Genomic DNA, 17,253 nt, shown 5'->3' on the forward strand with positions numbered 1-17,253 from the left:
ACGCAGCAAAATCCCTGACAAAAAAATTGGTGCAGATGCAGTTGGGAGAGCTAACCAAAGTCAAGAAAGAAAAAACAAAGACCCAGGCACCAATGATGACCCCTGTTCCTTCTGAGTCGGCAAGCACAGGCCCTACGGCAAACACTGCTGCCACCATACAGGCACCTGTGGTAACAGCCACACAGAGCCCCCAAGGAGCAGCAGGAAGCACTCCTACAGGAGAAGTCTCAGCACCAGTGGAGCATCACTATCACTACCATAGCACTGGCACACCCGGAAATGGACCCACCTACAGTCATGAGTGGAGAGGAGAGTCACGGAACTTTCAAGGTAAAAGAGGAGGGTGGCGAAGAGGATCTCGCCAACCTTCATTTGGAAGCAGATTCCAGAACTCAGCTCCCAGGAACAGTCAAGCGGGACCGCCTATGGGACCAACACCCCCAATAGGGGATCAACCCTCTAATGAGTGTTGGAGCTGTGGACAACCTGGACATCGAATGAGAAATTGTCCGGCCCGACCTTGGGTTGGACCCTCTGCCTATTGGCAATAGGGAGGCCTAGAGAAGACAGAGGGGGAAACGGTGGCATTGGCTATTTCGATGATACCTAAGGAAGAGCCAACCGTCACCGTTAATATACAAAACAGAGATTTCCCTTTCATGGTGGATACAGGGGCAACATACTCTTGCATAGGGAAAATGGGCGCTCATCTCCCCCTCTCTGGGTCTGTAATTAAGACCATCGGCTTCTCTGGGAAAACTCAAATAATACCTTTTACACGCCCACTTCCTGTAACGATTGCAGGAAAAACAATTGAAGCACCCCTGTTATACTCACAAAATACACCTGTGAATTTGCTGGGAAGAGACATTTTATGTAAGCTACAAACCCAGATAGTGTGTACCCATCAAGGACTGCAAATACACTTTCCTGACGAAGCACTCGCCAACATTATGGTGCTTATGGACATGGAAAACAAGGGCCGACCTGTGCAACCCATGGTATACTGGCTGAAGTTACAACCAGAAAATTCAAATCTCCAACTGGAATGGGAAAAATGGAAGCCCTGGGCAGAACAACACTATGAAGCAGTATGTACACCTAGTTTACCTTTACATGTCACCCTGATGTTCGACGCCAAACAAGAACAAACTGACTATGCATGCTGCTGGGATGCATTGATGAATCAACGGCTGTTTCACATAACCACCACAGAAATTTATTTAGGCCCCCAAGGGGCCGCAGCTTCTGTCAAGCTAACTTCAGCTGAACAACAATGGTATCAAGTGCCGAATGCCACGCCTCATGTGACCCTTTTAGTCTCTGACAAGTACGAATCCCATGACCTAGGTCCAATGGTAAAGACAGCCTCAGAAGTTGAAGAATGGCAAAACATGGAAAGTCCACAAGTACATCTGTCAAAAGACCAGCAGTTTGTACGAATTAATTTAAAAGTAAATGATGAGGCTATAGCTCAAAAAGTGGAGCTCAATCCTAGACCAGAGGGACAGATGGTGTTATCGGCCCAACAAGAGAGATTGTTAGAGCAAATACCACCAGTGGTGTGGTCCAAAAGCAAAACGGATGTAGGACTAGTAAAAACAGCCTTACCAGTAAAAATAAAAGTAAAACCGGGAGCAAAACTGCCTCACCAAAGGCAGTATCCATTAAAACCTCAGGCTATTGAAGGCATAAAACCAGTAATTAAGGGACTAATGGCAGCTGGAGTTCTAATAAAAACTGCAAGCCCATGCAATACTCCTATCTATCCTATCCCTAAAAACAATACCAAAGAGTATCGGCTGGTACATGATTTGCGTCCTATCAATGCAATAATAGAAATGGATGCACCTCTAGTACCTGATCCGCATACTATACTATCAAGCATCCCTGCTGGAGCAAAATGGTACACAGTAATCGATCTGTGTTCAGCCTATTTCAGTGTGCCTGTGCACCCAGACTCACAACATTTGTTTGCATTCACATTTCTGGGACAACAGCTAACGTATACACGGCTACCTCAGGGACTGAACCTGTCCCCAGCCATCTTTAACAAAGTCCTGGCTGAAGATTTACAACACCTTGATATACCCAGTACATTGGTGCAATATATGGATGATCTCCTTATTGCATCAGAGACTCAAGAACAGTGTGAAAAAGATTCATTAATTGTATTGCATGCATTGGAAGATGGAGGTCATAAAGTAAGTAAGGACAAATTGCAGTTCTGCAAACAACAAGTAGAATACTTGGGAAGACAGTTGTGTGGGACCACGCGATGTATAGCCCCAAGCCAAGTGGAGGCTATAATCAAGGCTCCCAAACCCCAAACAGTGGGACAGATGCTTTCATTCCTTGGGATGGCAGGGTACAGTCGGCCGTGGATTTGTGATTATGCTATAAAAACTGCACCTTTGCGTGCCATGATTAGAGCAGTGGGGCAAACAAGCAATGCAGCTCTCCTCGTCTGGACAGATCAGGCAACGGGAGCTTTTGAGGCCCTAAAAACAGACATGCAATCTGCTCCCGCGATAGGTAACCCAGATTATGGGAAACCTTTCCATTTGTATGTTACTGAAAAAGCTGGTTATGCTTGTGCTGTACTAATGCAGGAAACACATGAAGGAAAACAACCATTGGCCTATTATAGTACAAAGCTTGACAACATTGAAACAGGATTGCCACCATGCTATCAGGGTCTAGCAGCAGCTGCCTTTGCATTTCAAAAAGCATCATCCATAATCATGGGACATGCAGTAACGTTGTACACGTCGCATCAGTTACATGCCCTGCTAACCAGTCAACGTTTTGTCTTAACACAAGCTAGACGCACTGGATATGAAGTTGTGTTGTCCGCCCCAGAAATAACAATACAACGTTGTCACACGGTGAATCCCGCCACCAAATTGACCACACCGTTAGATGGTACTCCACATAACTGTGTGGCAGAGACAGAGAAATTTTTGAGAGCCAGAGAACATTTGTATAATCACGCCATAGATGCAGATCTAACCCTGTTCGTGGATGGCTCATGCTTTCGGGATGCCGCGGGATTGCATGCGGGTATGGGGATTGTTAAACTAAACACGGATGGCGAGACCTTTGAATTACTGGAGTCCCAAGGAATTGATCAGCCTTGTTCAGCCCAACTGGCAGAAATCAAAGCCTTAACTATGGCTTGCCAGATAGCTAAAGATCAACGTGTTAATATCTACACAGACTCAGCCTACGCTTATGGCGTATGTCATGTACATGCAAACATTTGGAAACAAAGGGGATTCCTGAGAGCAGATGGCACCCCTGTCACTCATGGAGAAGCAATTTCCCAACTGTTACAAGCTCTCCAATTACCGTCTGAGGTAGCCATCATTAAATGTGCAGGTCATCAAAAGAATAATAACATCATAGCTCAAGGTAACAACCTAGCAGATGACGCAGCGCGCAAAGGAGCACAAGGAGAAAATATGTTTCCCCTGCTAACCATCCAAGATTGTGCCCCACTGGTTTCACTTGACGCACTGATAGTGGCTCAAAGTAGGGCCAGTGGAGAAGAAAAACGAATGTGGGTTAAACGAGGCGCTATTGAGACACGCAGTCAGGGGCCAGCGGACAAGCTGTGGCGCAGTAGTCATGGACATTTTGTGTTACCCACCAATTTATTACGACATGCAATCATTTGGGCCCACGGACCCGATCATTGTTCGCGAGTCCAAATTATGAACAAACTATAAGCTGTCTGGTGGTCACCATATATGGCAGCAACAGTGGACCGTTTGTTGAATGAGTGTGAGGTATGTGCACAGTACAATGTCCGGAAATCATTCACAGCCCCTTTAGCCCACATTCCGGTCCCTGATGGGCCATTCAGACATCTTATGATGGATTTCATAGACATGGGAGCTGAAAATCGAGTTAAACGAATGAGATATGTTTTGGTAGTGATATGCAGATTCAGCCGATGGATTGAGGCAGTAGCCTCTGCAAATCAAGACCATAAAACGGTAGCCAAATTCTTGTGCCGAGATGTCTTTCCAAGATTTGGCATTCCAGATACTATCTCATCTGACAACGGTAGGGCTTTTGTAGCCAAGGTTACACAAGAAACATTCAAACAATTGGGTATCAAACAGAAGTTTGGGTGTGTTTATCACCCCCAATCAAATGGGGCGGTGGAACGGGCTAATGGCATTTTAAAGAACAAACTAGCAAAAATCATAGCAGACAGCAATGGCAAACTAACCTGGCTGGATGCGTTGCTGCTTGCTTTATTGCAATGCACAAATGAGGATGTCTTGTCAGTAAACAACCCAAGAGTATAGTTGATGTAATGGGACTCTTTCGAGTCCCAGAGGAGGGACTGTAGAAGAATTTTTAGGTCCATATTTGAACTGTGATGAACTATCAAGTGTCCTGATCCGAACTGTATGTCCTCTGGTTGAACTAGCAGGTGTTCAACCCAAAAAAAGGGCTCTATTAGTCATTCAGTCTGTCAGGGGCTTTCCAAGGCCTTTTAGGTGCTTTCCCGCAGGCCACGTGCAGGGGCCTCAGGCCAGCTGCACGTGTGGCTGAGGCCACGTGCGGAGGGGGCCTCAGGCCAGCTGCACCTGTGGCTGAAGGTCTTTTAAAAAAAATCAGTTGTAAATCCTTCACGTTTTAATGGGAGCGTTTGTCACATTGAAATAATGGCCTAACACCTGCTTAGGGTTCACTAGAGGACGCTTCCAATAGAAAACCATGTCTTAGGAATGAAATAAATAAAAAAGTTGAAGGAGGAGCGATGCCCGCGGGTCTCCAATAAATAGACGAGCGCGGTTGTCATATTCAGTCTCTCTAGAGGACTCAGTTTGTCTAAGCTTTGTGTCGAAGGCTTAAATAAACTTAAAAACTCTGTGCATTTTATCTTGCTTAAGGCTGAATTATTCTAAAGTGTTGTGTCATTTTCTAGCATATCACTTGCAATTAGTTTGCGTTATCTAAAAGACGACATCCTGAGAAGACTAAAGACGAGCCGCGACAATATTAATGTATTTATTTTAAACAATGACCTCTGGTTTGACTTTTGCACCAAGTTTAATTGAAATTGCTCATTGCGTTTTGAAGATACTGCACTGTGTTTTGAAGATACTGCACTTTTTTCCCCCTGGCAGTAGTGAATTTTGTTTGCAATCCACTAATAATTTATAACTATTTTACTTCTGAAGTACTTATAATTGTACTGACATTTATTTATTGTGGCATTATTTTATTTTTAATAATTTTTTTTGTTGTTGTTGTTGTTTGTCTGAAATATTGCTGCTCTTGGCATTTGAATTGCCCCTTTGGGACAAATAAAAGTTTTTTGAATTTGAACTGTGTTTTGAAGATACTGCACTGTGTTTTAGACGATGACCTCTGATTTGAGCTGAACATGTGAGGGGACAAGCCACATTTTAAGGAAAAAAAATAAAGCATTTTACATTTTTGTATCTACTGGTACAAATAACCACACTGAAAGCATGTATCTTGAGAAATACACCATGAGAAGTTTTTTGTTTTTTTTTTTGGGGGGGGGGGGGGGGGGGGGATACTTTTTAAAAGTCACGGACTAAGCGTACCTACAGTACAGTGAAATGTCACTGGGTTTTTTCAGTACGACTTGTGTGCTACAAAAATAAAAGCTGGTGTTGGCGATTCTAACCCACAGAAATCTGACACCCGACCCGTCTTGCATGGCACGCTCCCCGTCGGCTGTGGGGGAGTGGCTGGCATATTTCTAATCACAGGAGGTATGTGGGCCACATTCCCTTTCTAGATTATATTAAGTCTGTGGCTACAGGATCACCACGCTTTAAACTGTCAATACGACCTCTATAATCTGCAAAATCCCCTGTAAATGTCTGGAATTCCACAGTGACAGTGGATGCTGAAGATCCTGCCTGTGTGCATTGAGAGCAGAGTCAAACTGGATTTCAATTACTGTTCCACACAGGGCCAAAGAGCCACTGATCACTGGGTGTCTATCATGTGACCACAATAAATAAATAACGCTAAGAATCTTTTTTTAACAGATATACATTATTATCCTACTGAGAGTCACAGCTCGTGCACATACATACATACGTTTTAATGCTGCAACACATAACTGCATGTGACCACTTTCATTTAAAAACTGAATTTTCAGTATGATGCAGTGAAATATGTCAGAGAATTCATGTTAGTTTTTTAAAACCCCATTAAGATAATTTCTCCGTGCAAAACTCGAATTGTGTCAAGAAGTAAAACTTGTGTCAAATCACAATGTGTTTCTGTAAATTGAGCTGCCCCAAGCGAGCAGGGAAGAGGCAGATGCAGTGTGTCTCGCCCTCACTTTCAAGAGACATCACTAATAAAATGCAAAGGATTTACTGAAACAAACATGGGAATTGCTTTGTGGGAAATACAGTTTGTTTGGGGGTTTAGCACTTTTAGCTTGCAGAATTTTATTTTTTGCATTTGGCTTGAGTGAGGGGAGCAACAGTCAAGCTTTGAACCATGATGTATTTGATGTAAAATAAATAAATAAAATCGATCACATTGCATCCAGCTCTAAAGGAAGCAGCATGCATATAGTGCATCTGGTCTGAATATACCATACTGTTCTGAATTAGAGTCTCCCACCCCAATGAAACAAAAACAATGAGGTAGTCTTGTTCATGGTTTAGATTTTTAGGTCATATACGAGGGCTGTCAATAAAGTATAGGTCCTTTTTATTTTTTCAAAACTATGGATTTCATTCATATGTTTTTACGTCAGACATGCTTGAACCCTCATGCGCGAGTTTTTCCACGCCTGTCGGTGACGTCATTCGCCTGTGAGCACTCCTTGTGGGAAGAGTCGTCCAGCCCCTCGTCGGAATTCGTTTGTCTGAGAAGTTGCTGAGAGACTGGCGCTTTGTTTGATCAAAATTTTTTCTAAACCTGTGAGACACACACATCGAAGTGGACACCGTTCGAAAAATTAAGCTGGTTTTCGGTGAAAATTTTAACGGCTGATGAGAGATTTTGAGGTGATACTGTCGCTTTAAGGACTTCCCACGGAGCGAGACGTCGCGCAGCGGTCCCAGGCACCGTCGTCAGCCTGTTTCAAGCTGAAAACCTCCACATTTCAGGCTCTATTGATCCAGGACGTCGTGAGAGAACAGAGAAGTTTCAGAAGAAGTCGGTTTCAGCATTTTATCCGGATATTCCACTGTTTAAGGAGATTTTTTTAACGAAAGACGTGCGGACGGGTCCACGCGTCGGGACACAGCCGGCGCGGTGCGGCGGCACAGGAAAAACACCTCCGTGTTGATAACCATTTGTAAAATCCAGGCGGCTTTTGATGGCTTTCAGTGGAGTGAGTATATGAGAAATTGTTTAACAGCTGGACATGTTCCAACTTGTCCTTAAGGCTTCCAACGGAGGTGTTTTCCTGTGGTGGAGCGTCGCAGCGGCTGCGAGCCGACGCTGCAATCCGACGCTGCAATCCGTCCGCACGTCTTGCATTAAAAAAATCTCCTTTAACAGTGGAATATCCGGATAAAATGCTGAAACTGACTTCTTCTGAAACTTCTCTGTTCTCTCATGATGTCCTGGATCAATAGAGCCTGAAATGTGGAGGTTTTCAGCTTGAAACAGGCTGACGACAGCGCCTGGGAGTGCTGCACGACGTCTCGCTCCGTGGGAAGTCCTTAAAGTGACAGTATCACCTCAAAATCTCTCATCAGCTGTTAAAATTTTCACCGAAAACCAGCTTAATTTTTCGAACCGTGTCCACTTCGATGTGTCTCACAGGTTTAGAAAAAATTTTGATCAAACAAAGCGCCAGTCTCTCAGCAACTTCTCAGACAAAGGAATTCCGACGAGGGGCTGGACGACTCCTCCCACAAGGAGTGCTCAAAGGCAAATGACGTCACCGACAGGTGTGGAAAACCTCACGCATGCGCACGAGGGTTCAAGCATGTCTGACGTAAAAACATATGAATGAAATCCATATAGTTTTTGAAAAAAATAAAAAGGACCTATACTTTATTGACAGACCTCGTACATCTGCAACAGCAGATGGTGCCTAACATTCATGAAACGAGTGTGCCTCTCAAGTCTAAAGTGACCTGCTCATCTAGTTTACACTGCTGCATGTGCTGAATGGTTAAGAGACACAGTGATCATCCTGAAATGAAAGTGCTGGAAAAGTTAGCCAGAAATTGAGAAGCTAAGACACAAACTTTGAGGGCATAGTGATAAATGTAGCAGAGTCAAATAATTCTCAAGCAGCCAAGAAATATGAGAGTGTACTGTTTAGAAGATGGTGAGTCTTAATCTTAAAAACGTTCATATTCAGAAAAGCTTACAGTGTTACTAAAAGTGGTGGTGTTTCAGTACATGTTTATAAGAAAATAAATAAGGGGTTAGCTATAAGATGTACTTTAATTTGTATTATTTTCAAACAAAAGCATTTTCTTAAAAATGGGCTTTTTCAAACAATATGTCTTGGGGGATAAGGCGGGAGGTGGGCTGTCTTCTTATGAGTTGTCTTGCATTCAGAACAATATGGTAAGTCATGAAAAAATGAAAGTGGACATCAGCTAACAAAACATAAAATTTGGTTTATACCAGGACAAACTACTCCTTCAAAGCTAAACTCGAAGCCACAAGTACACCAACTGGAGTTCATCGAGACAGCCTAGCTGCCTGAATAAACTTAAAAGTACAATATCCAGTGATCAGCCACACACACCTTTGAACTCGTCAGGTGCATCACTGTAGTCCATTTCTGACTGAGAATTCTTGGCGACTATTTCTTCCACCTTCTCTGATAGCAGCTTGAACTTTTCAATGGCAATTGAAGACTTTATACCAGCTTTCTTCATCTTGGAGATCACCTCCTCAAAAAGCTCTCGGCTGTACGAACGCTGCAACACAGCAAGAAAAGAGAAATTAATTAGGCAGCTACCAGTGAAGAGCAATTTTAAGATTCAAGTCTGGAAGCATGTGTTGCTGTCACATTTCAGCACACACACACACGCACGCATGCGCACACACACACAACAGAACTGCCTTGGGTTACTGAATGACAACCACTCAGGCCAACAGTCAGTCTTTCCCCATCTCTTGAAATTATGCGTCTATTTGTTACAGCCAGGTGAGGAGTCGGCTTCCCCTCGGCCTTATCCAGCATTCTCAACACTGAGGCATCTACAGTCTTGATTGCACACAGAGAAAAACTTGCCACATGTCCAAAATGTCATACTTGATGCTCCCTCACAATGCAAGTGATACTCCTCATCTTAGTCTCCCTAAATAACCGCTCATTTGACACAGTCATTCCAGCGGTACCCAAGGATCCTTCGAAGAGATCTGGTACCAAGCTGATACCTTATGTCATGGGTTAGTGTCAAAGTCTCATAAACATACAGTGAGACAAGCAGCAGGTCCTGACGATATTCCTGGTCAGGTCCTGAGAGACTGTGCTGAGGAGCTCACGGATGTCCTCACAGACATCTTCAACATCTTGCTGAGACAAGCTGTTGTCCTGACGTGCCTCAAAGCCACCATCATCATCCCGGTCCCCAAGACGTCGTCTCCCTCATGCTACAATGACTACCGCCAGGTCGCACTCACTCCCATCATTATTAAGTGCTTCGAGCAGCTAGTCATGGACCACATCAAATCTGCCCTCCCCCCACAATGGACACCTACCAGTTTGCATATCGGTCCAATCGCTCGACCGACGATGCTATCTCCGCTGCTTCCACTCAGCCCTAACTCACCTGGAGACCAAGGACTCACATGTCAGAATGCTGTTCATTGACTTCAGCTCAGCATTCAATACAATCATCCCCCAGCAGCTCATCCTCAAACTAGTCCAGCTGGGACTCAACACCTCCCTGTGCAACTGGCTGCTGGACTTTCTGACAGGGAGACCACAGGCAGTTCGGGTTGGCAGCAACACCTACAGCACCATCACGCTGAACACAGGAGCTCCCCAAGGATGGGGGGCTCCTGTGTTCCTCTTCCTCCTCTTCACTCTGCTGATCCATGATTGCACACCTACATCCAGCTCCAACCTCTTCATCAAGTTCGCAGATGACACGACTGTGGTGGGTCTCATCAACAACAACGAGACAAGCTACAGGAGTGAGGTGAGCCACCTGGCCACGTGGTGCATGGACAACAATCTCCACCTGAATGTGGAGAAGACAAAGGAGATTGTCGTGGACTTCAGGAGAGAGAGCCCATGCTCCACTAACCATCAATGGTGCTGAAGTGGAGCGGGTGAGCAGCACAAAGTTCCTGGGTGTACACATCTCGCAAGACCTGTCCTGGAACATCAACACCACATATCTGGCCAAAAAAGCCCAACAGCAACTCTACTTTCTGCGGAAACTGAGGAAAGCAAGAGTCCCGACCCCCATCATGTACTCCTTCTACAGGGGTACCATCGAGAGCATCCAGACCAGCAGCATCACTGTGTGGTACGGTGCCTGCACCGTATACTGCCGCAAGACCCTGCAACACACTGTGAAAGCAGCTGGGAAGATCATTGGTGTCCCTCTCCCCTCTCTGCTGGACACCTACCACACCCGCCTCACATGCAAAGCCACCAGGATCGCAGGTGACCCCACCCACCCAACTCATAGTCTTTTCAGACTGCTGCCATCAGGGAGGAGACTGCAGAGTCTGCGGGCCAAAACCAACAGGCTCAAAGATAGTTTCTTCCACCAGGCAGTCAGGATGCTCAACTCCCTCCCTGCTCTGCCATATCTGCCATGTCATACTGTCTACATTAGTACACTGCCATTTGCACTACGACATCACACTGTTATACTTACACTGCCTGCACTGTTTATACTGTTTTATATTGTTATTTTGTAAATCAGAAGTATTTAAGGTTTATTTTTTTTACTTAGCTTAATAGCAGTTTTTATTCTTACTCTGCACCGTGGGTCTGAGAGGACTGAAATTTCATCTGTGCAGTATGTCGAGCATGTACAGCATATTTGACAATAAAGCTGACTCTGACAGCACCAGGACCTGAAAGACTTGGACCTTCTTACTCCTGCAAACATTAAACTTGGTCCGTGGGCAGGGGGGTCGTGGTTCGACTGAACTGCCCACTTTAAGCGAGCTGTGAGCTTTTCATCCGCGTTTTTTTGCAGCAGCTACGACTCGTGCTTTTTTTCTCCTTTATTTAGAATTCTGAGCTGAGCCGCTCCGTATCTGCTGCTAAAAACAGCTGATCCTCCGCGACGCGTCAACAACTGACACTATTTTCCACTCAAATGCACCTAAACTCTTTCTGAGGACCACATGATGTGAAAACAATAAAACTTTCTTACCTGTAAATCTGGTCATGTTTTCTGCATAAATAATTATCATCCATTCTTTGTGCTCAAACGCCAAAGCAGGGGCGAATCCAGATGGAATGGGGGCGTGGGGCAAGGATGTGCCCCCCCACAACACCCCTAGATTAAAGGTCCAGTTTTGAAGCTTTTTTACTTTTTTAAGTTTTTTTACTAAAACTACTAATACTACTTAATATAATAATAATTTTGACAAGTAAAATGTTTAGAGATAATTTAAATGTTAGAATGAATTTTATAGTTACATTTATAAACAATGTAGGTTAGAAACTGCAAGTTTTACTGTTGCAGTGCTGTCAATAGTTAAATATGAGGTCAAGAAAGAGGTCTTTATTTTACTTTTTATAAAACAAATATTTATTTTCATTGAAGTCAAGAAAGGGTGACTATAAAGTGAGTTTTGGCAAAACAGGTATCATTGTCATTTTGAGGTGGCAGAGGGTTGTTGTCGGCAGCTGGGGAAAGTAACTAAAAAAGTAACTAGTAATCTAACTTAGTTACTTTTCCAATTGAGTAATCAGTAAAGTAACTAAGTTACTTTTTCAAGGAGTAATCAGTAATTGGATTACTTTTTCAAAGTAACTGTGGCAACAGTGATCATGGCAGTGTTCTATTTATTTTGACAGCAGTTATATCAAGTGGTTATCAACTTGGCTTTTTTTTTGAAAATGCCTTTTTTTTTTTACAAATAAAAAATGGAATATTTTACAAAAGCACATTTATGTGTAAACACCAACACACAACACACCTCACAATGTGTTGGTTTACACTCAATGAATCAACCAATCAGTGTAGCAGAGGCACATTTTACCCAGAATGCCATCTGTCTGTTACAAAACTTCAGAATTAGTGCATTATTCAACATTAAAAAATATATGTTATATCTTAACTTTGCACAAATGACAGAACTGACATTAATGGAGTTATTCTATCAGTATTCATTTTATTTACACCAAACCATAAGTCAGCACTGCTTTATTTTCCAAGACCTCGGCCTGACGGCAGCGTTGTGATTGAGTAGAGCTGAGCTGTGTGGCTCCTCTCAGTTGCTTCTGTGCTGGAAGCCATGTAGTAAACTGGAGCTTCCAGCAGGGGGCAGGGTGCTCAAAGACAGAAGTGCTGACTCATTGTTTGGGTCTGTTGGCGCTTTGATGCTTCCAAAAGTGATCGTGGTGTTAAAACTCAAAATCAGCTTGTTAGTAGTTGCAAGTGTACCGGAGACAATGCTGGAATTTATTGGTTATCTGTAACTTCTGATACATTTTTGGGCGGTTTATCGTTTTAGCTTTATCTAAGATAACTTTTCAGTTATCAGATTATCTGTTATCGAAGTTAATTTTTTGGTTATCTGTGCCCACCACTGATTTTTAGAAATTCATTCACACACATCCGGTTTTAGACAGGAGTTTTGCAGGTCCATTCCAACTCAGTTCCAAACTTTTGGACATAGGCTGAAAAATAATCAACATCTGTCCAAAAATGTCTGTGGAAACAGAGTTGAGAGATGAGAAAAAGCTGGATTCTCCACCCAAATTACTACCAAAGCTAACCTGGTCATCTGCAATTGCTTTAGCAAAGCGGGCGCAGTCAAGCTGCAGGTAGATGTCAGTCAGCTGGTCGAGGAGCTTCTTGGGCTCAAAGCCATATTTTTCAGGATTTTCCACTTTCAAGTCTCGACACTTGGGCCCACAAAGCTGCTGGAGATTAAAGTTGAGCATGGCAGCTAGACGAGGCCCAAGCTCCTGTAAAAAAAGAAAAATACAAGACTACTTCGAACAGCTTGTCCAGTACTGTGGAAATACACCACACTGCCACAAATGGACCCTAAAATGTGTCAAATGCAGATGAAACACTTACAGGCCTGAGGAAAGGCTTCTGGACCTGCTTGGTGAGAATATGGAACATTTCAACAGTTTCTGTGGCGAGGGCCAAATAGGAGCGAGACACACGCTCATCCTGAGTTAGCTGGGACTGGCGGCTCTGCTGCTGCTCCTGCAGGAACACCACATTAGGAATGCAGTTATTTGATTAAATTCTACCCATATCTAAGAACCACAACCATGTTAAAGTCACAGTTCACCAACTACACTGTGGTGAACTGTGGAAACTAAACAAAAATCAACTGGACCAACAACACCAGGCCATGTACTGACCCGAGGCAGCTGATCCCACTGTTCCTTATTTTTCATTTCTTCTTGAACTTCGTGGATTCGCTTGAGTGACTCAAGGCTCTCGTCTAACAAGAAGGTGGTGTCGTTAATCAGCATGTTGATATAGCGCACAAACTGCTTTCCAGAGCTATTTGGGGAAAATGTACAAAAAAGAAAACAAGTCGCGTATTTTGGAAGCTATATAAATCAGGGACTCAAACTACAATTTGGATAATTGCATGAATGTCAAACTGACTTGAACTCTTCCAGGAAGGTACCATGGTGTGCAAGGTTCTGCCAGAGACTTTTGAAAATCGTGCTGATATGGTACCGTATAGTGAACTTATCGTAGAACTCGCTGGTGGCACCAGTATGCTCAACATCTGGGAAAAAAGAAGACAGATGGTTCCAAATTTAGTAACAGTGAGTCAACAACTACAGCAGACATTCTTGTACCTGGCTGTATTGCCATCCCTGTGATTCAAGTGAATCACAGGCATGAAGTCTTTTTCCAAATGTAGCATACACACAGTTTTCAAGAATCTGCCCCCTGGTGCTCACAAACATAATAGAAACATGCCCAACATCACACTTGTCCAAGGTCTTACTGAGGTGACTTTGTGTACTAAGTTTTATCATAACACACAAAGTTTTTGTCCAGATATCACAAACGCATCGACCTCACAGACAGACAGGTGGACACACGGAATCAAACACTTCCTAGACCTGCTCTGCCGTTGGAGATACAGGTAAAAAGTACAACCAAAAACAAATTTTTGCCAAGCATAAATTATATGAGTTCCTTCTATTCAGATTCTGAATAAAAGCTGAAAATGTGTGTATTATCTCAAACAAAAAAGAAAAAACAAAAACACCATTTTGTAGTTATGACTGAACAGAAGCATGGGTGTTTTTTTCCCCCCTCAGAAATGATTTACTCATGAAGCAAATAAAGAAAATAATTCATCCAACACAATGTCCCATAGTCAAATGGTCCATCTTCAAATCTTTTCTTTTTTTTCTCCGAAGCACCATACAAACACCAAATATGTTCACATTACAGATAAATGAAATGAAACAATCCCAATACTTATACTGTTAAAGGTGGGAAAAGTTTGGCATTGTTGCTTGATAAATAATACACAGACACACATGCACTGTATATACCGTGCATCCGGAAAGTACGAGGTCTGTCAATAAAGTAACGGTCCTTTTTATTTTACTTTTTTTAAACTACATGGATTTGATTCATGTTTTTACGTCAGACAAGCTTGAACCCTCATGCGCGAGTTTTTCCACGCCTGTCAGTGACGTCATTCGCCTGTGAGCACGCCTTGTGGAAGGAGTGGTCCCGCCAAAGAGATGCAAAGAGATTGTGGCATCATATTCAAGAAGACTTGAGGCTGTAATTGCTGCCAAAGGTGCATCAACAAAGTACTGAGCAAAGTGTGTGAATACTTTATGTACATGAGATTTCTTAGTTTTGTTTTTATTTTTAATAAATTTGCAAAAAGTTAAACAATAAAATGTTATGGGGTGTTGTGAGTAGAATTTTGAGGGGAAATGATTAATTTCATCCATTTTAGAATAAGGCTGTAACATAAAATGGGGAAAAGTGAAGCGCTCAATACTTTGTTGATGCACCTTTGGCAGCAATTACAGCCTCAAGTCTTCTTGAATATGATGCCACAATCTCTTTGCACCTATCTTTGGGCAGTTTGGTCCATTCCTCTTTGCAGCACCGCTCAAGCTGGGAACGTCGGTGCACAGCCATTTTCAGATCTCTCCAGAGATGTTCAATCAGATTCAGGTCTGGGCTCTGGCTGGGCCACTCAAGGACATTCACAGAGTTGTCCTGAAGACACTCCTTTGATATCTTGGCTGTGTGCTTAGGGTCATTATCCTGCTGAAAGATCAACTGCCACCCCAGTCTGAGGTCAAGAGCGCTCTGGAGCAGGTTTTCATCCAGGATTTCTCTGTACATTGCTGCTTTCATCTTTCCCTCAATCCAGACTAGTCTCCCAGTTCCTGCTGTTGAAAAACATCCCCCACAGCATGATGCTGCCACCACCATGCTTCACTGTAGGGATGGTGCCTGGTTTCCTCCAAACATGACACCTGGCATTCACATCAAAGAGTTCAAGTTGACAAATTGGCATTTAACTAAAGACCAAACAGGCCAAAGACAACTTCTGGTCATGTCACTCTGATTAAAGTCAAGTTGTTAATCAAGACAACCCAAAAAATGTCAACTTGTCATTATAAAACACGAATGACACTTAATGACAGCAGTAATAAATGTTTGACATTGACATCATGTTTATGACACATTCATGACTGTGCCATGTAATAGTTATGACAATACCTTCAAGTAAAGTGTGACCAAATTTTGTTTCTCCTGGTCTCAGAGTCCTTCGGGTGCCTTTTTTCAAACTCCAGGTGGGCTGCCATGTGCCTTTTACTAAGGAGTGGCTTCCGTCCGGCCACTCTACCATACAGGCCTGATTGGTGGATTGCTGCAGAGATGGTTGTCCTTCTGGATGGTTCTCCTCTCTCCACAGAGGACTGCTGGAGCTCTGACAGAGTGATCATTGGGTTCTTGGTCACCTCCCTGACTAAGGCCCTTCTCCCCTGATCACTCACTTTAAACGGGCGGCCAGCTCTAGGAAGAGTCCTGGTGGATCCAAACTTTTTCCATTCACAGATGATGGAGGCCACTGGGCTCATTGAGACCTTCAAACCATCAGAAATATTTCTGTGCCCTTCCCCAGATTTGTGCCTCAAGACAATCCAGTCTCTGAAGTCTACAGACAATTCCTTTGACATCATGCTTGATTTGTGCTCTGACATGCACTGTCAAGTGTGGGACCTTATATGTAGACAGGTGTGTGCCTTTCCAAATCATGTCCAGTCAACCAAATTTACCCCAGGTGGACTCTAATTAAGCTGTAGAAACATCAAGAACGATCAGTGGAAACAGGATGCACCTGAGCTCAATTTTGAGCTTCGTGGCAAAGGCTGTGAAAACTTATGTACCTGTAATTTTTAAGGTTTTTTATTATTATTATTATTGATAAATTTGAAAAAAAAAAACTCACAAAAACTTTGTTCACATTGTCATTATGGGGTATTGTGTGTAGAATTTTGAGTAAAAAATGAATTTCATCCATTTTGGAAGAAGGCTGTAACATAACGTGGAGAAGGCGCAGCGCTGTGAATACTTTCTGGATGCACTGTATTTCCTCTCAATCAACCAATCTATTAGAATGATCATGTCAGCTACAACCCCTGGCAATAATTATGGAATCACCGGCCTCGGAGGATGTTCATTCAGTTGTTTAATTTTGTAGAAAAAAAGCAGATCACAGGCATTACACAAAACTAAAGTCATTTCAAATGGCAACTTTTTGGCTATAAGAAACACTATAAGAAATCAGTAAAAAAAATTGTGGCAGTCAGTAACGGTTATTTTTTTAGACCAAGCAGAGGGAAAAAAATATGGACTCACTCAATTCTGAGGAATAAATTATGGAATCACCCTGTAAATTTTCATCCCCAAAACTAACACCTGCATCAAATCAGATCTGCTCGTTAGTCTGCATCTAAAACGGAGTGATCACAGATTGGAGAGCTGTTGCACCAAGTGGACTGACATGAATCATGGCTCCAACACGAGAGATGTCAGTTGAAACAAAGGAGAGGATTATCAAACTCTTAAAAGAGGGTAAATCATCACGCAATGT

General features: G+C 43.1%; 1 protein-coding gene across 1 annotated transcript in view; it reads right to left on the reverse strand.

Annotated features, from left to right (window-relative positions):
- ube4b (ubiquitination factor E4B, UFD2 homolog (S. cerevisiae)) overlaps positions 1–17,253 on the reverse strand; it is a 60,690-nt gene that overhangs the window by 6,632 nt on the left and 36,805 nt on the right. The window contains 5 exon segments of the mRNA XM_034173271.1: positions 8,735–8,909; positions 12,911–13,102; positions 13,218–13,352; positions 13,514–13,658; positions 13,767–13,893. Of these exon segments, the coding sequence (XP_034029162.1) occupies positions 8,735–8,909; positions 12,911–13,102; positions 13,218–13,352; positions 13,514–13,658; positions 13,767–13,893 (774 nt within the window).

The sequence above is a fragment of the Thalassophryne amazonica genome, chromosome 6 (genome assembly GCF_902500255.1).
Source record: "Thalassophryne amazonica chromosome 6, fThaAma1.1, whole genome shotgun sequence".
Classification (NCBI taxonomy): domain Eukaryota; kingdom Metazoa; phylum Chordata; class Actinopteri; order Batrachoidiformes; family Batrachoididae; genus Thalassophryne; species Thalassophryne amazonica.